The following is a 27,891-nucleotide window of genomic DNA, read 5'->3' as shown; positions in this document are numbered from 1 at the left end:
ATATAGTGCAGCCTTTGTAGAGAAACGGGCAAAGACAGCAGGCATACACGGAACACGCGGAAATAAGGATGTGGATGAACGACTAGATTGAATGTCATCTTCTTTAGTGCGATACAAAACCGCTATAGCCTTGTTATTCAGGTGTTGAAGGGCTTTCCCATTTGTTTGCTGTTTTATATTTTAATAATCTGTTATCTCTATTGCACTGAAATAATCTGCAGCCATGTCGGATTCCGAGGATATGACCGAGTTTGCCAGTATCGTGGAGAGGATAGAGAGAGGAGAGGTAAGGAGTTTGACGTGCTGGTGATTTATGATCATGACAGATTAGGTATGTTGGTTTCAATGCCCTGGAGGCGCCGCTGACGAGCTGTCGCTTTGATCGAGGTGTGGAAACAGCGGTTTACGCTTATTCTGTTTTTTATATTCTATTCAATCATAGTAATTCCCAATATTAGATCTGCGTCTGACATTCTAAGCATTAGTATGTTATTACAAACCATATCGTTTGTTCTGGCCTATTTACAAAAGAAATATGGCGAATGTGCCTATTTATAGCAATTCTCCTGGCAATCGTCTATGATAGAGGGAACCCAAGCACCGGCTCCTAGAAGGAGATACATGACATGCGTGCACGGGCCAGATCTATTATGGCCACAAGTGATTGATTGTTTGTGTAATAAGATATAAATCAAGCGCATTCGTTTAATGTGATTAAGAATCCATTGCAATAAACACAACTGTGTGTGTGTGTGTGTGTGTGTGTGTGTGTGTGTGTGTGTGTGTGTGTGTGTGTGTGTGTGTGTGTGTGTGTGTGTGTGTGTGTGTGTGTAAGAATTGCGGTGAGAGTTCCTGCCTTTGTATTTACAAAAATGTAATTACGTTCAATGCCTTTGTACTACTCTACCTACTATAAAGCTGTAACTCATCCAATCAAATTTAAAGACAATATCAAAATTGGCCATTCTATTGTGAAATATTCCTCACAGTGACAATGACACTGCTCAGAATACTTGAATTATGCGAAAGCTTTCAAATAAATACAATTTAGAAATATTTTCAGAGGTATTAGTTCATTTTTCATGCATGTATAATCAACCACTATGTATGCATTGAAAAAAAATCGAACAATAAAATCAGTTTAAGCCTCCCTAAAGGAAGAGGGGAGAATGTGCCTGACAAATTTTAAATCCTAATCGACCTTCCCATAGGGCTCCTAGTAGCTCATTTAGACAATAATGAATTGATTGGGGTCCAGGCTGGTGGCTGGGCGGCTGCAGATAGGTAGAAGCTTCGCCAAAAACTCCCCATGACTGCATTGAAACTTGATATCCCCCGAGTCGAAGTTCCTCCCCCTCTTTAGAATACCACCGGGCTTCAGCATTGTTCCTATGCAGATTTCTACCCCACGCCGAGTCTTCTCCCCGCCCCACTTGGCCGCCGAGCCCAGTGTTCAAACTGCTTGCGTCCAAACTGTAATAACTCAGAAACGAGTGCTGATTCATTAGCGCGTCCTGGTTCTCTGCAGCGTCACTCTGCTTGATTCTCAGTCGCCTCGGCGCATATTGAGCGATTGTGGTGTCTGGCATCTCCAGTCCGCTTTGGAGAAGTTGAGATTTGAGCACTGAAGGGCATTTAAAACGTCCACCATGGCTGCAGAAGTGCGGCGTAACTCCATTGCGGTAAGTGGTGGATTAAACAACCGGTTAATTTGGAGGGAGATCATTCATTCGTTATCGTAGTCCGAGCGCTCTAACAATCGGTCTTACTTTGGCATTAACTATAAACGTAGGACCAATATTATCATGTGGTCTTCTAAGTGGGATATTCTCGTTGTTGGGGGTTGTTTTCGGGTTAGGACAACACACACGAGTGTCACTCTAGATGTGTTGGCAGGCTTATTTTAAACTTCCTTAAATTCCTCAACTTGTTCCGAAAAAATGTGAACTTGGTTGGTGACTAACGAGTAGGCCAATATCGGTATAGGCCTACTTCGATGTCCCTTTTTGATTAATTGCAGGTGGCGCCATACGACGCTCTTATGATGGGCTATTTTATGAATGGAGACTATTGCCTAAAAACGTATTAGTATTCGTCTGCATCGCACCATAAGCAGTTGAACTAAAGCAGTTGCTGTTCGTTCATACTTCATAGAGTTTTAACTCTCTGCTGTTATGTAATGACCACTGTCAATGCACAGTGCTGAATGCACATGTTGATCATGCTAAACTATGGATAGCACCACAAGTCCCTCAACTTTGTCAAATATGACACAGAATGACCCGTAGGCCTACTATTTTGTTATTCAAAACTCTTGCCTAACTTTCCATCTAGTCTTAAAAGTAATTTGCTGCTGTATCTTTTATTCTGAGACCTCTGAAGAACACAAAAGGTCAATCGACCTTCTACTCAACAACTGACACCATGGTTGCTGGATCTCCTTCACCCCCCCAGGTCCCCATCAAGAACATTGAGAGGGAGCTCATCTGCCCCATCTGCAAGGAGCTCTTCACCCACCCCCTGATCCTGCCCTGCCAGCACAGCGTCTGTCATAAATGCGTCCGCGAGCTGCTGATGCTCAGCCATGACGACTCGTTCGACGCCGGCTCGGAGTGCTCCATGCCCGGTAGCCCCCGGTCCAGGGTTCCCTCCCCTTCCATGGAGAGACTGGACCGGCTAGTCCGATCAGGTGGGTCCCGGGGTAAGGAAACCAAGGATTTATATTGGGGTCATATACATTTTCTTGTTTGAGGTCACGATTGAGGAGTATTTAATTCCCCCCTCGAAGGAAAGTTAGTCTTGGACATGACTAAACGTTGATGTTTTACATGCTGAAATGGTGTGGTAAAAGTGAGGTGCCGTATATGTAATGTCGGGAATGGTACTCTGGACTGGGGGGTTTCTGTCTCAGCCTTCAACCTTTGCATTGTATTTGGAATATTGTTCTGGGTGGAGGACTGTTCATATTTCAGGAAATCAACACACACTGTCTACCACTGAGCATCCTTGCCATAATGGAGCATGACTCTGCTTTGTTCTGAGTGCTGCTGCGTATTCCTCATGCCATTATCTGTATACTGTCATTTGTTTCATTTTTGAGGTTTCACACACACTTTGACTGCTCTAGCTTCTAAAGGCTCTGTGCAAAGTTGATAGAACAAGATTTTCAAGAAAACCCTGAATAAATCAGGTCTTTAATCTACTTTAAACCTGTCTTTGTTTAGATGGGGTAGTATACTTATTATTCCCCGAAGGGAGTAATGGGGAAAAATGCCCACGTGCACATTTTTTACCAGGAGGAAACATTTGATATAACTAGTATCGTTGGTTGTCTTAAGGTGTAGCTCCTTTCCAGTATAAATGGAACCAACCATGAAGATAATAGTTTCTACATCTGTTGACATGACATGATCTGTCATCACTGCTCCCAAATCCAGTCCTGGCTTCTTCCCAGAACAACCACAGACCACCCGTAGCTGTATTGTATGGAACGCAAGTAACTTGCCAGCTCAGATTGGTTTTAATGACCAAGAATCAACAATCCGCCATTAAGCCCTGAATGAATTGGCTGTCTACCTTCCACAGGCCCCCGGGCATCCAGTTTCCACAGCAGGTCCCCTGCAATCATGCTAGCTCCTACTCAGTCCTTCTTTCATTCATGTTGCTTTCACATTGCAAGAGAAGGCTGCTGTCATTTTTACATGACCCACGTGTGTGGTGTTTGGGGGTGTGTGTGTTGAACAAAGCACCTCTCTCAAGCTCCAGTGAGGTATTTCTACTCATTAGAAACGACTCAGCTCAGTGTAAGTGTGTGTGTGTGTGTGTGAGAGTGAGTGACACAATATGCTTTTAATTTCCCCCTGCATGGCATTGCTGGGTCTGCTTGAGCAGGTCAACGTCTAAGCTGGTGGGAGTCGTGGGACAAGGCTTGCTTTCTGCTTCCCCAAGAGCTCTGGGACACTCGCCATTTCCATGAAGTTGCCCTTTAATTGTACCTCTGTCCTGTCGCCTGGACACGGCCACAATGATGCACAGTTTGGGCTGTATTTGTGTATACCGTCTGTAAGTCTATCTTTAGGATCACGTTGAGTATCATTAATATATATTTTTTTGAATGCCGAAATTGAAATTGCTGATTTAATGGAAAATGTTTCCCAACAGCTTTCATCTGTTGGGAACCGGTAGGAGCAGACCATATAGATCTTATTTTAGCTCCCTCCGACATGAATGAGTCAATTCATCATAGCCCGAAGTGGGTCTATTTACAAGGGCAAAATGTCAAGCGCTACATTTGGGTTGAAGGAGCCATAGAGGATCCGTACCAGACAGATATTTGACTGACTTTCCATATTCATCTACAGTTCCAACTCAAGCTTGTTTACCTATGGCTGAGCCAACAGAGCGTTGGTTCGTCCACATGGGCTGCTGCTGGGACTATGCAGAACGGGCTTACCAGTGAACTCCATGTGCATGTCCACCAGATTATCAAGCATGCCGAGTTAATGTTATTTTAAAAGAGAACATGAGCACATTACATCCCACCGGCCGCCTGTTATACATGGTCCACGTTTTAACACCAGAAGGTCACGCCCTATTGGTGGGGAGATCAGATCCTTTGTCGTCATGGTGACGCAACGTGATTGCAAGGACGAACGAAGGATTAGCTGGACGACGAGAAAGAATAGCCAGCTGGCTATATTTACCAGACCACCGGTGAGCCTGGCCCTGCTGGGAGTCCCAGTAGGGCCAGGCTGGGAGCGAGGGAGGCGCTGACTGTAGCATTGCCGGCGTTGAGTTTCTCCTCATCAGGGGTTTTATGTGACTGGATTCTAAACAAAGCAGAAGCATCTGTTTGGTTGTGCTGGCACTCGCAATACAATTTTGAATATTTCCAAATTGTGTATTTTTGTTTGGCAGCTGATTCTTGACGTGTGCACTTGAGATGAGAATGACCTCGACCGTAAGCGGTCGTTGCAAACATTTGAGGAGTTTTCCTACAATTTAGCTTGATGTACTTGATTTTGCTGGCTCTCGATTGATTCCAAACTAGCATTGCCGTGTTCAGCAAAACTTTGTTTGCAAAGCAAACATGGTTTCACAAATTGAACAGGACATATTCTTCTTGAATTCGATTCGTTCTTATTGTCCCCTGTTGGGACTTGATTTCTTGACTGCAAGGTTCACGAGTCAGCTTTCATCTCATTCCATAATTCCATAATAATAATCTTAAAATGTTAATTTTCTAGCATCCATTTTGTGCCTAACTGTATAACATCATTTGTGTTTTAAAGCTTGGATGATTTTTCTCACTTATTCTTTATTTTGCAGCATCAACTCCAAGGCTTTTTTTATTTCCATCACTGTTTTGACGGAGACGTGTCTTGAGTCTCGCCATTCAACATTGCCATGTTTGTTTCTTTGTGTTGTGCTCACCTCGCCTCTCTGCCGTTGCTTCCAGCTGCAGCCAGAAGGTCGTTTGGGCATCGAGGTAGACGAGGGCACCATGTTGTGGGTAGCTTAAGTAGTGAGTACAGTCCTTCTAGTCCAGACCCCCTCCCCACCCCCCACCCCCGACCTCCTCTTCCTGTGAGCCCCGGTGTGCTTCTTCTGCGCCTAACTGCTCATCTAGCAAACTTTAGTTTCTTCCACTCTCCTATGAACGCACAAAAATATATTCTCAAAATAGATTAGAATATATTTCAATCCATGTTTCCACACCTTTTTAAACTAATCTTACCTTATGCATTAAATTAGTTATCGCAACAGTCCCTTTTATACCATCATATTCAAGTTAAACTATGACTTTTATACCATCATATTCAAATTAAACTATGACTTGACTGTTATTTCAAGGCGAGTCATGGTAGCCTCACTGCTAGCATGAATTGCAGTAAAGGTACACTCTACTGGCTGGGAGGGATTTGATTTCTACTATCGATTTGCATCCCTTTGGGAATTGTGCTTTGTAACTGGATGAGATGTTGTGAGGGAAAGTCTAGGGATGACTCATGGCAGAAGGAAACCAAAAAAAAGGAGCAAAAATGGAGAACTATGTATTTAGTCTCGAAGAAGGATAGGATGAGAGAGAAAAATAGAAAAGAGAAGGGAGAGAGAAAGAGGTTGAGTGTGTGTCCGTGTTCGTGCCTGCTGAGCCTAAACTGAATTTGCAGAGAGTCGTTGCTAACCAGCACATAAGGGAAATACCGCAACTGTTTGGGCTTGTTTTAGACGTTCTCATAGCTTCTCCTCTCTTAACTAATGTGTCCCTTCAGGGTATAAGCGCCGTTTCTTCACCGCTTGTTGCGTTTAAAAAAAACAAAAAATGATTAGGCTTGGCACACTCGTGCACACAAAAGCTGGATTTGACAGACGACACAAGCCCCACTAATCATGTGGTGCCACAGAAAACGTGTGGTGTGCCTCGGAATCGAGGCATACCAAACAAAGCAAACGGCGCCTTTTGTTTATAGATTAGGGCGGTCATGGTCTCTGTTGATACAGCGTTCCCCCTGATGAGTTCACTGCGTGATTAAAGGAGAGGTGTCCTTATCCTCCTCCCACCACTGTTCTTTGATCAGACGGGCAAATACTATACCGGTGAAATTACCCCAGGCTTGTTTTGTGTATCTCCTTTTTTATTATTCACAAAGCTCTGTACCAGAGTAGCTCAGGTAGCTTCATGTCCTTTTTGTAGCGATACGCGTGGAGAGACTTTCCTCCCGATGATGTAGTGAAGGATCTTGGAGCCGACGCCCCTTTTTTTTTTTTTTTTTTTTTTTTTGCACTGTCGGGGCCCAGCCAGAATGTACCGGTTCCGTAATGACTAGTCAGTTTTCGCCCTTGGCTCCCCCCACCTCCCTTCCCATCCGCAGAGCAGCAGACATACACACATGCACACGCAAGCACACACGCGCACTAGCACAGACTTGTGCGTAAGGCATAGATCTTTTTTGTGCTGACCAGCCCCAACTGAGAAGCCAAGTCTGAGTGTAGCATGCAAACACACATACCGGCACATTAAGATGCGCTAATGTGTGTGTGGTTTTTATGATTTACATAATGATCACTTCTGTTCTCTTACATTTTCACATAGCAGCCTAAAAGGGGTTATATCCAGTTAAAATGGTGTTGCAATACACACACATGGAACTCAAAACATGTTGGCTGTTTCGCTTTGCTTGCTCTGTTTTGTAAATGCATTTCCTTAGTTGTACCTCAGCCTTCGTTTTGGTGTTCTTCGTGTTCAAATATTTCATCTAATAGTGGAACGCTGGGCATGGAATGCTTATTCATTTCATATAACAACCCAACATATGCATTTCCTCTCTAGACCTGAAGTATTTGAAACATTTGTTTGTCCCGAATGGCTTGTCTTTTTGGCTTGCCGTTTTCATGCATCATGACCTTCAGTTTGCCGTTTGTGTTGATGTGTGTGTGTGTGTCTGTGTGTGAACTTCCTTATTGCTTCTTTGTGTGATACAGTATATTCCCTTGTGTGTCCACGGTTGCTGAACCTTGTTACTATGCCCCCACCTTAGTGACAAGCACAGTGAAGTTACCAAGTGTGTATTATCCTATTAAAAGCAATTCTTCTTTAAGAGATATCTTGGTGTGTTATGTAAATTAGTGTGGCTGCATTGAACTGGACGCAATATTGATAATTCTTATTATCAATATTGATTTATCATCATATACATTTGTCATGCTATATTCTTATTCTTGATCAATAATCGTCAATCCTGTACGTATTTGAGTCTTGGAAGAAGTCTGATGCTTATGTCTCTGTCCAGTTCGACATCAACACACGCAATACTCTTTTACCTCCCTCGGTTTTTTAATCCTTTCTGAGTGCTCTTGGTGTCCATTGGCGTCATTTTCCCTTGTTTGATTGACTATGTTCATCCACCCTCCGTTCCCGCCCTACTTTTCCCTGATGTTGTGATGGGCCTCTGGGCCAGTTGTGGCCTCAGTCCACAACACTCACACCCTTGTGTTCTCTACAGCTGGGAAAGGGTGTGGGTTGAAGGCGATGAGAACAGACCCCATTTACACCTCATGTGCCCCGCCCCCACGACCCCTTTCATGGTGGTGAATATTGCCCCCCCCCCCCCCCCCTCCCCCCCAAAAGCAATCTTGGACCCTAAAAACATTGTTTTTATCGAAGCCCTTTTCGTGATGAACTCCCACGATTGCGGCCCCTCCACTTCAGAGAAGGTTCTGCTTTAAAAGAACTCTGCAAAAGCCAAATTATTGATTCGATTTTAAATCAGCCAAGCCAAGACTGTGTCTAGGTGGGGACCAGGGTCTGGTCTTCTTCTCCTCCTCGTCTGACGCCCGCTCTCCCTCCCCCCCCCCCCCCCCCCCCCAGGTTCCATCTCGTCTCCCGGCTGGCGGAGGAACTCGGTGACCCCCCGCGTCACGGCCATCCCGTGCCCGGGCTGCCAGCACGACATCGAGTTGGGCGAGCGGGGCATCAGCATGCTCTTCCGCAACTTCACGCTGGAGAACATCGTGGAGCGCTACCGGCAGGCGGCCCGCGCCGCCGTGGCCATCATGTGCAACGTGTGCAAGCCGCCGCTGCCGGCGCAGGAGGCCACCAAGAGCTGCATGGACTGCAAGGCCAGCTACTGCAACGAGTGCTTCAAGCTGAACCACCCCTGGGGGACCCCCAAGGCCCAGCACGAGTACGTGGGGCCCACCACCAACTTCAGGCCCAAGGTAGGACCCCTCTCCAGGTTTTTTTAACCGTTTAAATTTTTTGTTGCTCTTGAATTATGTTAACGGTTCACTTGGGGTTTTATGTCCTTGCATCTTAAACCTTTTGTTGTCGTCTTCTTCAGGCGGGTGAACAAATTGCCTTCTTACCCTTGTGTCTGTTGCATGCATCACCTTTTGAAATTGTGGCTGGGTGATTTACTTGGTGACTAATGCCGTGTTTGAGCTGATGACTATCATGATCCTCTCACACGACTCGGTCAACTAATCCAGTCCGCCTATAATAGAGATGTTCTCATTTAAAGGCTGCTGATATAGCCATGCAATTGCTTTGCTGGACTTGGAATGATTCAGATTGACTCTTATGCATAAACCTTATGAAATAATATTTAAACAATGTTTTTTTTATTAATCATTTTAAAACAACATATATAAGTATCTTGGTCTCAAAAATGGCCCTTTACAAATGATTATAAATATTTCAACTGTACTTTGATGTTAATACTCCTAACCCATTGTAAGCCTTTTGCTGCTGTTCACTAATCCAATCAGGTTAGTGAACTGAAATGGAAATATAAGACCAACTCTTTTTATTTCTACATTTAAAAGGAGACAATACAACAGGCCTAGTGTACACCAATAGACACTATTCCCCCAACGTCCCATCCCTTCATACGTTACTGGGCCAGACGATTGCCATTGTCTAGAATCCATCTGTACTCTGTCATCTGTCTGGCCTGATTGGTCGCCGCTAACGTCCTCCCGGTGTGCCCCAGGTACTGATGTGTCCGGAGCACGAGATGGAGAAGGTGAACATGTACTGTGAGGTGTGCAGACGGCCCGTCTGTCACCTCTGCAAGCTGGGCGGTTCCCACGCCAACCACAAAGTCACCTCTATGAGCAGCGCCTACAAGATCCTCAAGGTACTGGTCGGCTGATTTCCACCCCCCCCCCCCCCCCCCCCCCCGACCACCTGTTGTCTGAACAGCTGAGGGGGGGGGGGGGGGGGACACAGTGTCAGAGGGTATGAAATATGGGTGTGGCCTATCGGAAGTTCCTCTAGAAGGGACAGTTGGAATCCGAGAATGTACGTGATGTTTTTGACACAAAGGTGAATGCCGGTCCCACGATTTGATTCATTCGGTGTGATATGAGACCCGGGTGTATGAGTCAAATGTTGTACAGCTGAGCCTGGACCTTTTTTATGAAAACTGATCTGGCTCTGACCGCCCCCCCCCCCCCTCCCCCAAAACTGTCTGTGTACTCTCAGCCAATCGGAGTGTCCTGAACCAGGCTAGGGATTTGTCTGAAGGAAAACAACTAGGTTGTGCTCCAGTTTGGCGGAAAAAGACAACTGGACGTTGACACTAATGCTTGGTGGGGGAATCCCATCACTGCTGTGGTGAAGGGCATTCCGATGTACGTCAGGGTTGTCGTTGCTTTTGGCGGGGGATGTAACTCAGCTCCAGTACGCCTCTCTGCACACCACACCCCCATAAGAAGGGGACTCGACGTCTGGTTTGGGAGAATTGATCAATCCGGAACTCAAACCCTCGATGTGATGCATGGATAATGTAACGGGCGTGACCCTGTTCTATTCAAACCCCCCCCCCCCCCCCCCCCCCCCCCCCACCCACCCCTGTTCAGGACAAAAGAGACCCACCTGGAGCCACATCCTGTTACACTGGTTCTGCTTTCCTGGCCACGGACTACTAGTGCGGGCGTAGTGGGGCTGGGTTGCATCCCCTCCTGCTGTAATATTAATGGCCGACCGTTGCCCAGCTCCTGCCGGTCAGATTCAGTTTGTTTGGAAACTGAAAACCGTACGCGCCAGTCGCTGGTCAGTGGCGCCCAGACTTTGCCCGTCGGTGGAGTGAATCCATTTAAATCAGTTAGTTTTTTTGTGAAGGCCTTGAGTTGGGGGTGATTTGGGGTTGAGGGCAGCGTAGGGGCCTGGTCCTTATCTAGGGAGGATCAATGAACACTAAAGTAAATGTTGTGAGTAGGTTAGAGCTGGGCCACCCCTTTCAATCTGGTGCGGGTTAATCACCTGACCCAGCTGGATGACGCTTTGTTTGTGCCTGAAATCAGATCCTCCACATAGACCCAGGGCCCCAAGTACTACATATTTTATAAGATAGTTTGTACACTTTAATTTGTCCTGGTGTGTTGTATCCTGATTGTTTCGAGAATGGTATTGGATGTCTGATCCAAAGTCAAATCTCTTGAGTGCGAGGTCTTGCAAAGGAAATATCTTTCCTTTTGCGATCGCATTCGCCGTCAGATTCCAGTGATTTTATTATCTGCTGCAGTAGCAAATATCGACTTTGTTGCAGCAGTTTTCTTTTGACATCATGTTGTTTATCGTATGCTCTTCAAGACACCAGTGCATTGATTACATTACGGTTGACTCACTCCATCCGTCTCCTGATGTTTTCCCGCTGCAGGAGAAACTGGCCAAGAGTATCCATTACCTCATCAGTAAAGAGGACCAGGTCAGGACTCAGATTTCGGATCTGGATGTACTGATCAAGCAGACTGAGGTAAGAGACCGCTGACTCACCGCAGCACTGGATTTAATGGCATGTCATGTGCTCACTCCCAGCCCCTTATGCTCTACCCAGGTCATCTCCTAAAACTGTGTTGCATTTTAAACATTTTCCGTTTGAGGCCATTTGTCTTATGTTAAACATCTTCTATGCAAACATGTTTGATTAAAACAAGTTTGACTGTGGTCTTGAAAGACGTGTGTGTGTGTGTGTGTGTGTGTGTGTGTATATATATATATATATATATATATATATATATATATATATATACACACAAGATGACACTGAAACATTATAAGATGAGGGCGTGAATGTGTCCCACGAGGTAAAGGAAGGACATGTACATTTAATTTGTTTTGTTTTTTCTTTTGCTAAGTGTGTTTGTTTATTTTAGATAATTTAATGACATCTCTCCACTCCACTCCACTCCACAAGCACATTGTGTCTATGTATGCCATATGAAATGTGCTATATAAATAAACCTGACTTGACTTAAGTGCGTATTGCAGCATAAATGTATCCTAGTGCAAGGTGCTTACATGCTCATTACACATGTTTTTAGAAATAGAATCATCTGCTCATTACACATAATCTGATCAAAGACTAAAGTGCAAATGGTAGTCCATAGAGTCAGTGGTAACTATTTTATTCTTATTGATGATATTGTTATTCCTAAAACTTGGTTGTCAGCCTATTGCATCATAGTATTGATGGTTACAAATGTTTCTCATTGTCAATATTTACAGTGCTTCTGTACAAATGTGCTTTTGTTTTCCCGTAATGGGATTCACGTATCTACCAGGAAGGTTGATGTTAACCCAACTATAAACAAAGCATCTAGAACAAGGGACACTTGCTTGCATTCAGCCACCCCTTGTTTAGGTTTATATAAAGGGACATTGTTCTGGTGTTTATCCCTGACTGTCGGTATTGTCCAGCCGTACAGATGTCGGTCGCTTAACAATCTTTTATTGGCTTTACCAACTTAGGTCTTTCAATGATTGACTTAATCACACTCAAATTATCCTTTTGATTCCTATTTATTGTTTTGCTCTCTTAGGAAAATGGACAACTCTCAGAGCGGCAGGCCATCGAGCACTTCGACCGGCTGTTCGAGATCCTGCAGGAGAGGAAGACGGAGATGTTGCGGTCCATTGATCAGTCGCGCAACCGGCGCCTAGACCAGCTCAAAGGCCAGGTGTGCTCTCAAAATGGGTGACGGGTCAGACAGAAGTATCTCTCCCTCTTGGAATGGATTTGAGTACAATTGGTGCTGGATGGGCAGGCATAAAATAAATGCAAAATAATTTAATTAATATTCAAAAAAATATGAAAATAAATGGTCATGGAACAACATTCTCGTGGATAAAAGTGGTGTATGCAGCGTTGGAGAATAACTTTTGTTTGTTGGTTTCCAAGGTGGAGGAGTACCAGGGAATGCTGGAGAACAGTGGCCTGGTAGGCTACGCTCAAGAGGTGCTGAAAGAGACGGACCAGTCGTGCTTTGTACAGACGGCCAAGCAGCTGCACGTGAGGTAAAGTGACACACGGAGGAGACTGACTGGAACAGCCGGGCGAAAGAATGGCAGAACAACACTACATATGCTGCAAACTGAGAGTCCTTCTCTCTGCCAGAACTGTAACACAGTCGAGTCAACTAATATGAATGCATGGAAACGTCTAAGCATTTCAAGCCATCACAATTAAAAGACACAGAATTCTAGTAAAACCAGTATGCTGAAAACCTAGAGGATGTAAACCTGCACACACACGCACACATTGTCACACAAACACAGTGGCAAACATACGAAATGAGCCTCTGGGTCGTCCCCGATAGAACAATAAGACACATTTTAACTTGAAAAATTGTTAAATAATAATACTAAAACGGATGCATAAAAAGGCACATTTCTTTGTTGCGGGTTTTCAGCCTGACCGATTTGGTGGTCGCACGCTGATTTGAGAAGACATCGAAATATAAACTTTCAGTTGAAGTTATTGCTGAGAAGATTACACTTGTTTATTTGCAAGAAGTATGTTCATAGATTTCCAGAAGGAATGTCTAAAACCCGATTTTAAAACGGCAAGTAGTGTGAAGTGGATGCATGTGTCAACATTTGATTACTGTGTTTTCTAAGATAAAGATAATATAATATTTAGGTGTGTAGTTCTAAGTGTGCCACCGAGGAAGATTGTGGTACCAGTATAGGGCTGACCGGGACCTACTGGTGTATTTCAATGAAAAGCCTTTTTTTCTTATCCAGATAGAAAATTTCTTTCAAAAGCCGTTTCGGTAGCCTGAAACCCAAGTAACCGAGAATGGTCTGCATCTTGTAAAAAACACTTTAATTATAAGTATTTATTTAACAGCTTAAAATGTTATTTTTAACGCCTTATTGAATGCATTCAGCTTCACTGAGTTTAGTCATGATTTTTGGGTTTACTGCTTAATCTGGCATTGCCCTTTTCTAGGACCCTCTGGAATTTTTAATTAGGATTTGGTCAGTTAGTTATTTTAGCGAAGGGAGATCTGATTATGAATTTTGCATGACTGGGCAGCATGTTTTAAATGGACTGCGTTTATATCAAGGTTTCTACCCTCCAAGGGGACAGCCAGCTCCTCAGGAGCACTTAGGCTCCTGTGTCCTGCTCAGGGACACACTGACACTTGGCTAGGAGTTGCTGGGATCTAACCAGCAACCTACCGTTTGCTAGAAAACCCGCTCTCTTGTTGGTTAGACCGGTAGACCCCACATGCTAGTGGCGTTAAGAAGGGGTCTAAAGGAAAGCCACAGACTGTAAATAGACTTTAACCAATGCATGTGCAGGAATGTAGCGGCCGCTAATCCAGCTAATTGATCCTCCATTAGCAGCTTTGACTATTTAGAGGGCTTTCACTTTCAAAGACACAAGCTTTCATACTCATTCGTTGTATTACTGTTTTTGTTCTTTCAAACATTCCAATAGATGTTGATCATATTATGTGATTTAACCCTGGACTGTGCTGTGTAACTGTTATATAATTTATCATTTGTAATCTATGTTCGACTTGTAGAGCTAGTCATCACATTAATGACATTACTTCCTGTAGGTGTTATTAATCCGACACAATGACACAGCACAAACACATTGCCCCTTTCCGGTTTGTTTCAGTACTACTATCCTATACTGTACGCAGACGGAAGAAATGTCTCTGTGCGGCCTTTTATGCCGCATTTTTTTCTTTCTTCACATTTGTGTCTCAATAAATCAACTTCCTGTGCGTGTTCAGAATCCAGAGGGCCACGGAGTCTCTGAGGACATTCCACCCTGCGTCCAACCCCTGCTTCGATGAGTTTGTGGTGGACACGTCCAAAGAGGAGATGCTGCTGAAGGAGATGTGCTTCGGCGGAGGTTGGTACTATTGGTGTGTGTGTGTGTGTGTGTGTGTGTGTGTGTGTGTGTGTGTGTGTGTGTGTGTGTGTGTGTGTGTGTGTGTGTGTGTGTGTGTGTGTGTGTGTGTGTGTGTGTGTAAATGGGATCTTCTTAACTAGAAGGATCCCTTTTTCATAAGCAGTGTCGTGGAAATTTCTTTAAGAGATATTGCGTCTAGGACAGATGAGACCTCTAAATGCAAAAAAGCACACATTAGTTCTAGACAATTAACCTATTTTAATGTATTCATACACTAGTCTCCTCTCTAGCAGAGTGAGCCCAGAATACAGGTTCATTAAGCTATTTAAACAGTTTCACACCCTCCCCACATTGCAATTGTCAATGACCAAATCAAATAATGTTTACCAAAAGAACAGAGTTCCCTCTCTTCTCATCAAGCAGAAGAATGCATGAGGGGATCCCTGCTCCCTTGTGAGCGGTTTACCCCAGGCACGAAGGCTAAGGTTAGGTAAAACTAGGAACAGGTAGGGTGGTTAGACAATACAGGGAATAGGAAACACAACTTAGATGATTAAAAGGAAACAACATATGCATTTTTCCATCACAATAGCCATAACAAGTGCTACTTTTTAATCTAATTTCAATATATTTTTGTCTTTTTTTTTAATGGGTGGGATAGTGGGGGGAGGGAGAGAGGGCCGCAGACTTGGCCCAGAACATGGGTAGCTAAGGCATGCGGCCTGCATGGCTGGCACTCTCAGGTTGATTTAAATCGATGGGAACACAAACCAGTTCCCTCAAGAAACTGCATGCAGCGCAATAGAGAGATGTGTTTACATGGTTCCCTGACAGGAAGGGTCTCGGCACATGTTTTTTGTGTGGCGTGTGGTCATGTACTGTGGAGTTCACTAGCGTTTTGGGGGTTAGAGGAAAATGTGATGTACTGTCAATGGCCTGCTCATGAGAGAATGGAAGAATGAAAAAGGGAAGATTTATTTTCTGAAGATGAAGACACTCTGTGTTCTCTGACCTTTTCTACCATGGTGACGCTTCGTCGACATACACATCACTGTGCAACTCTGGCTGCCCTTGGGGGAAACTAAAGTTTTCCTCAACCATAAGCACACCATTGACGCTAACAACATTGTTGTGTATCTATCATTTGATTAGCCTTTGTCCTAACTATTGTCAAGAACCAATAGTTGTTTTTAAACTGTGACTCAACCCGTACAAGATCAAATTTATATAGTGAAGTTGTGTCTATCACCGATGAGAAAAGGTAAAATCTTGACTTTTTACTGCTGATATTTCATGTATATACCTTTTGGCTCTAAACTCGTATATTTTGGAAACTGACTTTCAAAGGAGGTCCATTAACAAATAACATAAATCATTTGTGCAAACTCAAGTCATGCACTTTTAGATTGATTCTGGAAAATAGTTTTGGCATGTCCACCGCTTGAAACCTCTGCTCTGTTTCACCATTTAGTATCCAACCTTATCTTAAAAGCTTAATGTAATATGTCTATTCTCCTCAAAAAGTGGTTAACAGTTTCCGTGATGACCATGCATGAGGAGGAGAGAAATGGGACAACAATGTATTTGACTTGGTCAATGGTTTTGTACACAAAATGCTTCCTTGGCAAGGAGAAATGAGCTTTAACCTAATGGTCAGCAAGTACTTAATGGAAAGTGGAGCCCGCTACAGCCGGCCTGCAGGGGAGCTGATGGATGTGCTTTAACCCTGGGGTCTCAGGGATAATTTAACTTAATAATTTAAGTTATTTATAATTATGCAATGTATTTTTTCATTATGCAGAGTGCAGCTAGGAGGTAGTCCATGGTAATTATTTTAAGGGTGTTTGTGGTGGCTTTTTGGTGCAGGATACAACTGCTGGCCATGAATATATTGACAAGAATTATTTTGTTACAAAGCAACTTATTTCATCAAAGATAACCTTCTAGTCAATGAACTGACTGCATAAGCCTATGCAGGGTGTCTTTATTCTCTTACTGCTCATCAGTTGATCATCAGTTTTGTGATGTTGGAATGGTGACTGGAAATACGATAATAAAAAAAATAGTTTCTGAAATGGAATGATGGATGGTTCTTCCATTCTATTGTTCTAAAAAAAAAGATGGCCTCCAATGTTTTTGATCCATGTTTTCTCCCATGCTATGCATAAGGGGCTGTTTGTTCACCAGTATACAGAAGCTCAACATCATCCTTACCATAGGCTTTTGGCATAGAGCCCTTGTAAGATGTTTTTTCTATGGTAAATGCCATGTCAAATTCCTAATTTCTAGGAAGGGTTCTGAAGAAAGGGCAGGGTCACAATGTCATGATGCGGACACTATGATTCTCTCATTCAAACCCTGGTCATCTTCAAAATGTTATAAATGGTCAAACTGTTTTCAGTGGCATTTCATGTGGTTCCCAAACTTTTCCATGTCGGCCCTGCTATTGTTTATTGGACATTGTGGTAGGAAAGACATGACGATGTTGGTAAAAGGCAACCTCAAACCAGCGGCAGTAGCTGTCAGGAAAGCTGTCCAGCACCTAGAAATAGGAAGAAAGCGTCTCCCTGTGGCTTTTAAATGAGCCTTAGTGGGATCTCCGGTCAGACCGGAGCCATTATCCATTCTAGACCAATACTGCTCAAGGGTTATTTGGCTGATGAGCGGTTATGTTTTCCCTTCCCTTTTACAATAATTAGGAGGCGGAGCCTCGTAGTACAAAATATTTAAAAGGAAACGTACAGAAGACTACAAGCAGACTCATCTTTATAGTCGGTCGTGGTGGTACAAATAAATTAAGCATATTATATATATTTTGTTTTTTTATTGTTCGTTAAATTGGTGAAAGTACATTGACGATTTTGACAGTGGAAAGTAATTATAAAGGGCCATTATTGAGTTTCTTGGACTAGAGCGCCAAGCAGTGCAACCGCCATGGAAACGGTGTGTACAGTGTTTCAGTGTATAGAAAGTTTTTACACGAAGGCTCTACTGTAAGCTGGTTAACATCAGTACTGGCATGTCTGGGCGCACCGGCCCTTGGGAAGGGAAACTAATCATGAAATGGGTAACACCACTCTGCATTGCAATTTTTCCCTACAAATCCTCTCTTTATGGCTGAATAGGTGTTGTCAGGTAATGTAAACCAACTTCACTTTGTCAAATTCGTCTTCCTGTAAGGCGAGGGTAGGTTGTGATGAAAACGGGGATTTAACTGTAGATGGGAAGGGGATCCGGGGAGTCAATAGTTGGAGGGGCTTTGGACGCAACAAAGGTGTGTGTGTGTGTGTGTGTGTGTGTGTGTGTGTGTGTGTGTGTGTGTGTGTGTGTGTGTGTGTGTGTGTGTGTGTGTGTGTGTGTGTGTGTGTGTGTAAGGAAAAGTGACTGCATTGTACAATAAGAGGACCATCCCCTATAGGGGGGAGTTAATCTGTGTGTGGGGGGGGCGACTGGCTGAGGTTCTTTCAGACGAGCCTTGGAGGAGGACAGAGATTGCAGTGGAAAGAAGGTGAACCCAGAGAACAATTACACTAGCTCCCTGATGGAAATCCTTTAAGTTTTGGCGTGGAACTGAGGATAATGTACAGGGAATGGGGAGCGAACGGTGAATGGGTTTGTTCTTGGAGTTGGAAAGTGAACAAAGATGACTGGAAAAGGATAGATAGTGGTGCTGAAGTGAGTGCTTCTCCTCTGTACAAAGTGCATTGTCTGGCAGCGTGTCTGTGCGGGAACCTCTTAGCGAACACCATTTAGCAGGTCAATCCGGTCCAGATCATTTCAATACAAACCTCCTTTAGTTCCATGGCCGTTGCCCAGGGTTTTAGGCACTCAGAGGCGCAGCTTGTGAACAGGCAAGGCAGGCAACTGCTTGGGGCCCCCGAGCCGCCAGGGGGCCCCCCCAAGAAAAAAAAAATATATATATTTCTTTTTTTTCTTGGGGGCCCCTGGCAGGCCACTAAGAAGTATCATCCCTATGGCATTTACCACTTGTTTGACGAAAATGATCTGCCAATCGCTACATTTCTACTACAATCAACAACAAAAAATTGCACCATTGTTTCACCTGAACACGTCTGCAGTGGCAGAAGAGATTTTGACAGTATAAGCTGATATTGAGCTTAAGTCCAGGGCTCATGGACAATTTTGGAACTTACTCACAAAGGAAAAGTATCCAACCATGAGGAAATGTGCAACCTCCTTGATTGCATTATTTGGCTCTACTTAGTTATACCAGTCAGCCTTATCCCACATGATTATTAGTAAGTCCAAATACCGTACCACCATCACTGGTCATTTGGAAGCCTGCTTGAGAATATCTTCCAGCAGCTACTGTCCGGACAATGCAACCCTGGCTGACTCCATTCAGTGCAAGGTGTGTGTGTGTGTGTGTGTGTGTGTGTGTGTGTGTGTGTGTGTGTGTGTGTGTGTGTGTGTGTGTGTGTGTGTGTGTGTGTGTGTGTGTGTGTGTGTGTGTGTGTGTGTGTGTGTGTGTGTGTGTGTGTGTGTGTGTGTGTGAATATTTAGCATTATTTAATGTAGGTAGATCATTTTGACCTGGTCATTTTGAAAGTAGCTTGAAGTGTGCTGGGCACCCCTGAGCTAGGGCAAGCCCTAAATGCCCTAGCAAAGGCCAGAAAACAGCATTTGTAGTTTGTTTGCTGTTATATTAATGTACAGAATATCATATGTAGCACCTTTTTAAGGGTTTTGATGAGCACTGGAATTGTAAAAGGGTGGGTTTATTTACCTAAGAAAACTATTCAAAAGTACTCAATTTCCGTAACTAATTTGAGATAATTAATACCAAGTCACTTCACACCTCAGTTATGTGTGCATTTTAGACTCTGTTTATATCATTTTTTTAGTTGTATTGTTCTATATTTGTATTAATATAGTGCTAACAAATTAATGTAAACACTGACTCTTTCACTGGAGTAAAATATTCAATGTATTTTGATTTGAGTACATATCATTTGCACTAGCCATGGCATGTAAAACAGCATTTGCAAAATAAATGCTTTATGCATGGATGAACACTGGCCTTAATACTGATTTGGTCAAATTATTCATAACATAACATATTCATCTCTGCAGCTGTTTTGAGTAGTTTTTGATCTCTGCAAAATACATATTTAATCGTGTAATGCGTTAATAGGTTATGAGAGGCAAGATAAGATCCCTTGACTTGGAGAAATTAAAAATGATTCTTAGCTTTTTTTTTATATTGGTGGAGGACAGATCTGAGGGTGCCAAGCCTGTAAATGCACAAGCGGAAATGTACAAATTTTCTTTGAATGGAAGGTTGTTTTATTAAATGTTTACTCTCTCCTCCTTTTTTTGTTTTTGCCAATCACAGTCCCTGACCCTCCTTTGATTGACCTATCACGTAGCAGAGTTTACAATGAAGCCACAATCTGCTGGAGGCTTTCTGATGACCACATAGCTACGGATCACCAGCTCCTGGAATACCGCAGGTTAGCAATCTGTGTGGTGTGTGTGTGTGTGTTCATTATATCGGCGTGCTTGTTATTTCCCCCTGCTTGAAGAGTCTGATTAGGTCGGCCCTTTTGCATTATTTTAACTCTATAGGGCAATTGCGTAACCAAAATGCTGAGCCTAGTTTGTTGTATTTAGTAGATTATATTTGCAATGCATTTCCATCTGCAATGACCACTGCTGATGTGTCCTCCCTCGTCTCTCTCTCCAGGCTTGGGGGCCCGGGCCAGTCCCCGTCCCCGTCCCCGCCTCAGGAGGACGGTGTGGACTCGGGGGCCTGGAGGACCACCGAGCGGGTCTACGGAGCCAGCACTGTAGTCTGTGACCTGGAGCCCGACAGCCTGTACGCCTTCAGGGTCCGGAGCTGCCGCAACTCCATGCACAGCCCCTACAGCCCGGAGGTCACCTTCCACACCCCCCCCGCCCCAGGTGACGACGGGCTGTGGTTTTTGTTTTTGAAGGGCCGGATAACTATGCTGAGTAGACGACAAGGTTTTACCAGTTCCACAGGAATGCAGTGGTGTGGTCCGCTTGTCGTTGAGTAACCGTGTGCTCATCTTTCACCTAGTTTACCGAGGCGTCGATGGGGTCTGATGTTGCTCTGAATGGATCTGTTAAAATCAATACAGCTCTTTGATAATCCCAAGAAGGTCCCCTCTGCTCAAGACGGCCCGTTGTTAGTTCCACCCTGTTTTGTACTGTAGAATCAGTCCCCTCCACTGGGCCTCATTGCACCAAGGTTGGGCCTGAGCCCCCGATATCCACTTTAGTTCTCTGGGCATGTCTGAGTTATCATGCGTGCCAAATTTCAGGACAACAGCCTAGCAAGACTTTTATCTTTATTAGCTTCTTTTTTTTTTTTTGCTTTCCCAGTGTGTGCGTTCTATTCTCCAGCAAATCACCATGACGACAACCTTTTGGATTTCAGACAGCTGAGGCTACCAAAGTTGGTTGTATTTTGGAACAGTTTATTTTGTTTTCTCCCCCCCCCTCCTCCTCCCCTCCCTCCCTTTGTTCCCCTCTGCTTTGAGGAGGAACCGTTGAGCCACAGTTGGGTCTGCATCTGTCCGTCACATTTAAAGCTTGCTAGGGCGCCTCCCATTGGCTTGGACCCAAAAACAAAACATAAACCGCTTTTTTAATTCTCTTTTTAATGAACTGTTCACGACCATCCATCTGTGGTGCTTCTTCAGGATTTTTACCACAAGCGCCAGTCTCAATATGAATACCCTACTGGCAAAATATGAATAGCAGTAGTTTATGTGCGCTCGACTTGCTCTTTTGTGCACGTTTGATCGTCGATGCATTCAGAATGGCCAGTTTAATCTAGGTCTGATGCAGGAATTTAATTAGCTTTCAATCGGCTGACACTGAAATTGGATTTCAAAGCTCTTCCCAGAATGCAGCATATATTTAACAAAATCCGCATTCAACATTTCCTGGCGGGGAAACTCGACCTGAAGTGGAGGCCGATGCCCGCTCATAGTCGTAGCCACTTCTGTGATTATGGCCACGCTTACTTTGCACATTATCACAGTGTGTCTCTGGTGTTGCGTTCACAGCTCACTGCCACATTCCTCCGCTCTGTGACTGTGAGGGGGACAGGAGGGATCCACTGAGCTGCAGTAATGGGGTGGAATGTTTTGCACTGCGGGGACAACGGCGGGAAAGGGTGCATGGGGAGAAACCAGGAAATCAAATAAACCAGCCACATGTAGGAGGACATGAGGGCTGCTGCCCCAACATGATGAAAAAAAAAAAAAAAAAAAGGTGGTGTGGTTCTCCACAAACGTTGCATTCCGGGAATCGGATGACGTCTTGATTGGCAAGCTTTTGACACACTCAGTGCACTTGGTCTAGCTATTCTGGTGTATATAAAGCTCTATTTTCTAGTTTTTCAACTTTCACAACTTATTACCACATTAAGAATAGTTAAATACTTGCTGAAGGCCTTATTTTATATGCTTGTGCTACTTCCCCATTCTCCAAAGCCCCATGAACAAGTCTATTCCCTGGCATGAACTCGTGATAATCCAAGCACAGAGTTGGACCATGTAGTTTCTCTTTCTAACAACTTCCCCTGTCATATCTAAGTAAACTGGGTCTTCCTCTCTTTCTCCCCCCCCCCACCCCCTCCTCCATGTGAGTTGCACACACTGCATGCGACGGTCGAGTGAGCAGGTGTTTGCCTCTGTTGGCCTACATGTTTTCTATGTTATGCTAATGATGGCCTATGGCCTAGAAGCTATTTAAAGCGCATGTTTAATTCCACACAGATGAGGTCTGAAAATGCCTCATGCACGCGAGAGATGGTGAGTAAGAGGAAGGAGTGAGGTCATGGATTTTAGCGTTGCCTGAGGGAGGCCTTCATGCCACAGCCATCTGATCCTCTCCCAGACCAGGATCTTGTGTTGCAGCGCCCTCTTGTGTCCGCCTTTGTAACATAACATTTGAAGTTAAAAAAAATTATAATTAATATATAAATATATTTATGTCTTCCTCCTACTTTACTTGATCTGACCATTCAGGCCAGCACTCTTATAGTTTCAATACACATTGAGTGAATTTTGCTCCTATCCTAACTTACATCGTTTTTATATCTTAAAATGATAATATATTAATATATAACAAGGCAGCTTGGTAAAAGGGAAGACTTATATTTTACACAAACGGGCAATCCATTTCATTCGTTTTTTTGGGGGATATCGGTGTTGTTGCGTGACCTAACGGGAGCAGAATTGGGATGGATATCCTCGCGTGTCCTTAAAAGATGAACCGTGGATTTGGGTGTTTTTAACTCGACCGCGTCTGTCTCCACGCCGCAGCGTTCGGGTTCCTCTTCAACGACAAGTGTGGCTTCAGCGCGGAGCGGCTGGTGCTGAGCAAGCGGCGGGACAGCGTGGAGAGCCAGGCGGGCATGGCCTTCCTGCTCTCCTCTGAGCGCGTGCAGACCGGCAGCTACATCGGCCTGGACTACATCATAGGGGACATGGGAATCACCCAAGGACGGTAAGGGGACTGGCCGACGAGGCCCGGGGAAGAAACGCTTGGCTTTTGCCCCTTAAAGTTGACCGTGAATGCTGCTGGACATTGGACTGTTGCTGAGTGTTGGTTCAATCCTAGTCGGGCATTTACTCAGCCCGGATCCCTTCAGGGCTGTTGAGATACAAACCTTTAGCTAATCCCATCTATTCAATGATTTATCAAGAATTAAGATTTGCTTTTGACTATTACCCTTTTTTTAAATATTTTTTTATGTAAATTTCAGCATTCCTATACGGTTACTTATTTTCACACTCTTCCTTGTCCCTTCTCATGGAGTTTTTAAAAAAAAAAGCACCAAGGATTTGATTTGTGGTGAGTTGTCCTGAGGGTCGAGGTGTTTCGCTGCGATGGGTTTTGTTGAAAGCGGGCTCTTCTGCTCCGCAGTCACTTCTGGGCCTTCCGGGTGGAGCCGCACTCCTACCTGGTCAAAGTGGGCGTGGCCTCGGACACCAAGCTGCTCGAGTGGTTCCACAACCCCAGAGACACCAGCAGCCCTAGGTACGCGCCAATCAACTGTGTGATGATACAGTGATGATGAAATGTGTGCTGTATTAATGATTACCCAATGAGATGTGTGTGTGTGTGTGTGTGTGTGTGTGTGTGTGTGTGTGTGTGTGTGTGTGTGTGTGTGTGTGTGTGTGTGTGTGTGTGTGTGTGTGTGTGTGTGTGTGTGTGTGTGTGTGTGTGTGTGTGTGAAAACACCCAATTTGGGATGTGCACATTCTTGCACAATTCCAACACCATTTAGAGCAAAACATACACAAACACACACGGCCAAACACAAATCGCCCAAGAGACAAGTCTGTGTGACTCGCGCCTAATCCTGTGATGTAAGAGGCCCGGTATAACCCAGTAAACGGCTTACTCGCGCACAAAGCCCTCCTCACAGCACCAAGCTGACTAGAGACCTGCAGGGCTGATAGCGTTCCGGCGCCACGCCGATGCAAAAAAAAAAAATCAGGTTTGCGTTGGCGTGGTCTGACACTTCCCAAGATCAGAGAGGCGCTTTCGCTCTAACCACACCAGTAGGCCTACTTAAGCCAATCAGAAATAGGGTAGGGGCTAGTCTTGTGTTTTGGCCAGTCATATCCAGGGCTGTAGTGGTGGCTAAATGCACGTAAACGCCTTTTACCCACCTCTGGAATTTTGGAAATAGCGTCTACGCACCTCTGAGTGGCGTTTACGCACCCGTAAATTAGTTGGTTTTTTTGTTTACATGCCTTAACGTCTTCCTGAATACATTTGGTGTAGTTTTTAAAGGCAACATTCCATGTGTTGTACCTACACAAGCACAAGCAATTATCTATAATTTTTGCGCTGCATTAAGGTGCGTGTCTGTGTGACCAATCACTGCCTTTGGCGCCGGCTGTCAGGAAGCAGCAGGTTGTCTCTATTGATCAATGGCTCGAGAAACGTTTATGCGGTTTGTGATATATAGGCCTATATAAAATGGATATTCTGCATATTTCTGAAGCGTCTCCGCAGTGTCTCAATAACAACACAAGGCCCCGATTACAAAGTATGTCCAAAAAGCAATATTCCGTTTATTTTAAGGTTGTTTTGGTTCGCATAAGATGACTCATTCCGTCAGTGACAATAACGTTACCACTAATTGTACACAGCTCTTATGTTTATTGCGTTGCATTGCAGCGTGGAACAAAGCTTATTTTTCTCTTACAATGCAATCCCGGGTTTAAAGTCACAACGGACGAGTGGATGAGCTGGTGTCAAAAACTCCGGCAACCAGGAGCTTGCTAGCAAAACATGCTTCTGCACTTTGTGCGCAAGGAGAATATTGTATGGAACTTGCGGAAAAAAGTGCTGTCACGGCACAAATTCGACCCTAGGCATCAAGCAGCTGTCCGAGCAATTCAGTACACCTCACGTTTGCCGGGGGCAACAGCCACAGCAGATATCCGAGCCTCAATGACCGATCGCACGGCTGCTTGTGCTCCTTCATTGCCGCGTTTGATCTGTCGTTTACAATCGCTCATCGACTCGTCACTTTGTGTCAGAAATTAGTGGAGGATAAACCCGCCCTGACGCATCTGTCTGTCTCGAGGCAGCATGCGAGCTATCTTATAATATCTTATCTTTAGTAAGCTATATTTTTTTAGTTTTCTATTAAATAGTATTCTCTTAATAGCAAATTGATTTGAATAAACAACTTTAGGGTTGTAGTATTATATACGTTTTTGTTGCACTGTAACTGGTGCATATTTAAATGGTGCATATTTTGTAGAAAGATTTATGTCACCTTGTTCATGCCCTTTAGTCAATGGTTAGGCTACTAATCAATTCCTAGTTTACTTTGGAGTATCATAATTGCCACCTACTGACCTTTCTTGGTATGGCTGTAGTATCTGTAGTCTCAGTATGCTATACGAGCAATACGTATGCAGGTAAATGACTAGTTAAAAGCAGGGATGGATTACTGAACAGGCCTACCAGGCCCAGGGTCCCAAGAGCTCTGGTGCTCTACACAAAGATGCTACTGTAATATAGGCTTATATTATTTGGTTTGTTGTATTATTTGGTTTGTTCATCTCATGTCTGAATGTTTTCAATTTATTTCCACAAAGAATCACCAGAATTCACCAGAATCTATCATTTAAGGGACTATTTATCCAAATTTTCCTCCAGGGGAGCATACCTCTGGATCCCGCTTGACAATTATGTTGATCAGGGCATTAGGGGCCCGCTTACCTCCCAGGGAAAAAAAGTCCAGGCTCAGGATTTTTTTCTACTATCACCCCTGGAAATGTGAAGGGAAACTTTATTTTCCTTACTAATGGCTCATGCTCTTTATTCATGGTTTTAAACATGAATAAAGAATAAACCTTTGAACCAACGGGCATACTCGGGGAACATGCAAGTACATAACATACCGCAGAGAGAGGACAGACTTGGAAAATCTGTAGTGTTTTTAAAGGCTCAAAAAGGTTTCTCTCGAATTCATAAATGTTCATCCAAGTAAAAAATAACAAAAAATGTACACTGCCAAATTGTCCAATGCTTGACTTGAACGTTAACTTGAAAAAAAACGTGTGCCTTTTTAGGTACGACCAGGACAGTGGCCACGACAGCGGCAGCGAGGACGCGTGCTACGAGCTCTCCCAGCCCTTCACCCTCCTCGCCCTGGGCATGGGCAAGCTCTTCATCCCCAAGGCCTCGGCTTCCTCCGTCTCCTCCTCCTCCTCCGCGCTGGTCTCCGCGGCGGCCAGCGAGCGCGTGCTGCCAATGCCGCAGCGCGTGGGCGTGTGCCTGGATTACGAGGCGGGCCGCGTGTACTTCTACGACGCCGACACCATGAGGTGCCTTTACGAGAGGCAGGTGGAGTGCTCCGGGACCATGTACCCCGCCTTCGGCCTCATGGGCGGAGGGAGGGTCCACCTGGAAGAGTTCATCACGGCCAAGAGACTCACCTTCTAGTGGTGGAACGAGGGAAACGTGGCTGGGTTAGGATCGGGTCTTCCCGGGGGGAGGTGGGGGGGCGAGGAGAGACTCGTTGACTGGAATGGGAACTGTGCTTCTCCAGGAGAGGGGGCCACCGTTGAGAGGCGGGTGATTGTCCTGGATGTGAAAAGGGGTACTCGGCGACAGAGCGCATGTATAACACTAGGTCTGGGCTTCTGCTTCCAATGCACACCAAAGTCTCTTAACTTATCTTAATCAACTGTAACTCCACCTGGCTGTAATCAACCGCTATTGTGAACTTGTTAATTGTTTCACGTCATGGCTTCTCAGTTTGCCCTGTTGTAGTCCTGTTCGATAATAATTTTAAGTGATTTAAATTATTTTATTTTTCAAACATTTTTTTTCTTTCGGTACAGTCATGGATAAATATTTGAATATTCATTGGGATCAAGTGTGTGTGTGTGTGGGGGGTGTGCGTGTGTGTTTGTGTGTGGGTGTAATCTTGGGGAAACTTTGAAGCTAGCATCTTGGTGCCTTCTTTAGAAAATAGGTTATTCGTTTGGCTCCAATGGGCATATGTATGTGTGGTATGTTAATAACTAGAAAATACTGAGGGCAAAAAGTGTGATTTCATGGTAGGCACAATTTCAGCACTAAAATGTTTTTCTTTATAGACAATGATTTCTTTCACTTTTTGTACAGGGTTAGGGTTAGCCAGCCTGGAGTCATCTGTTCACAAATATCGTCAGCTGATTTTTGCACATACTTTCTTGCACATGTTGGAATTGCTATCCATCCGTTTTTATCACCACCTGGTTGCGTCTTTACTTTGTGTGTTGTAGGCACAATGATTGCATCACCATCTCACATTAACAGATCTTTCAGCAGTACTGTCCCAACTTGTCTCACAAAGTCACCAATATCATCACGTGCCGACATTGATGTCCACCACATTTTACAGTTTGCACTCTGCTACTAAAGCTATTCTGTTTCAACATCCAGAAGCTACACCCGGGGGAACCTTGAACACTGTAGAACTTTTGGTTCCACGTTTGTAGCAGCAAGTTACTTGGCCCTACAGAGGTGAAATGAGAAAACATCACAGCTCACTTATGCAGAACACATATTTCTGTGGCATGGCTAGCCACAGAATTAGTTTACAGTTGAAACATTTTTTTTCACAAAACAAGTGCTACCACAGAAGTCTTGATACCCTTGTGGTTGCTTCTTGTGACAAGTGAACACATGGCGTCTCAGTGGTTTAGTGGTGTATCGA

At 44.3% G+C, this 27,891-nt stretch overlaps 1 protein-coding gene across 4 annotated transcripts; it reads left to right on the top strand.

The window, feature by feature from the left end:
• Positions 1-223: 223 nt before the first annotated feature.
• trim36 (tripartite motif containing 36) lies at positions 224-26,630 on the top strand (the record flags this gene model as incomplete). 4 transcript variants are annotated; one of them, XM_084467821.1, is made up of 14 exons in its annotated part: positions 224-286; positions 2,455-2,689; positions 5,459-5,524; positions 8,369-8,718; positions 9,492-9,638; positions 11,163-11,258; positions 12,325-12,462; positions 12,684-12,799; positions 14,536-14,657; positions 20,014-20,131; positions 20,365-20,582; positions 22,979-23,162; positions 23,583-23,696; positions 26,258-26,630. In XM_084467821.1, the coding sequence occupies 14 exons, from the start codon at positions 224-226 to the stop codon at positions 26,628-26,630; spliced, it is 2,340 nt and encodes a 779-aa protein (XP_084323947.1). The 4 variants fall into 4 exon arrangements, with proteins under 4 accessions (XP_084323947.1, XP_084323946.1, XP_084323949.1 ...); XM_084467820.1 differs by having other exon boundaries at positions 2,455-2,701; XM_084467823.1 differs by lacking the exon at positions 5,459-5,524 and having other exon boundaries at positions 20,014-20,138; positions 20,384-20,582.
• Positions 26,631-27,891: the final 1,261 nt, after the last annotated feature.

The sequence above is a fragment of the Micromesistius poutassou genome (assembly GCF_964030765.1).
Source record: "Micromesistius poutassou genome assembly, chromosome: 5".
Classification (NCBI taxonomy): Eukaryota; Metazoa; Chordata; class Actinopteri; order Gadiformes; family Gadidae; genus Micromesistius; species Micromesistius poutassou.
Note: the sequence above shows the minus strand (reverse complement) of the source record. Positions and strands in the feature narration are given on the sequence as shown.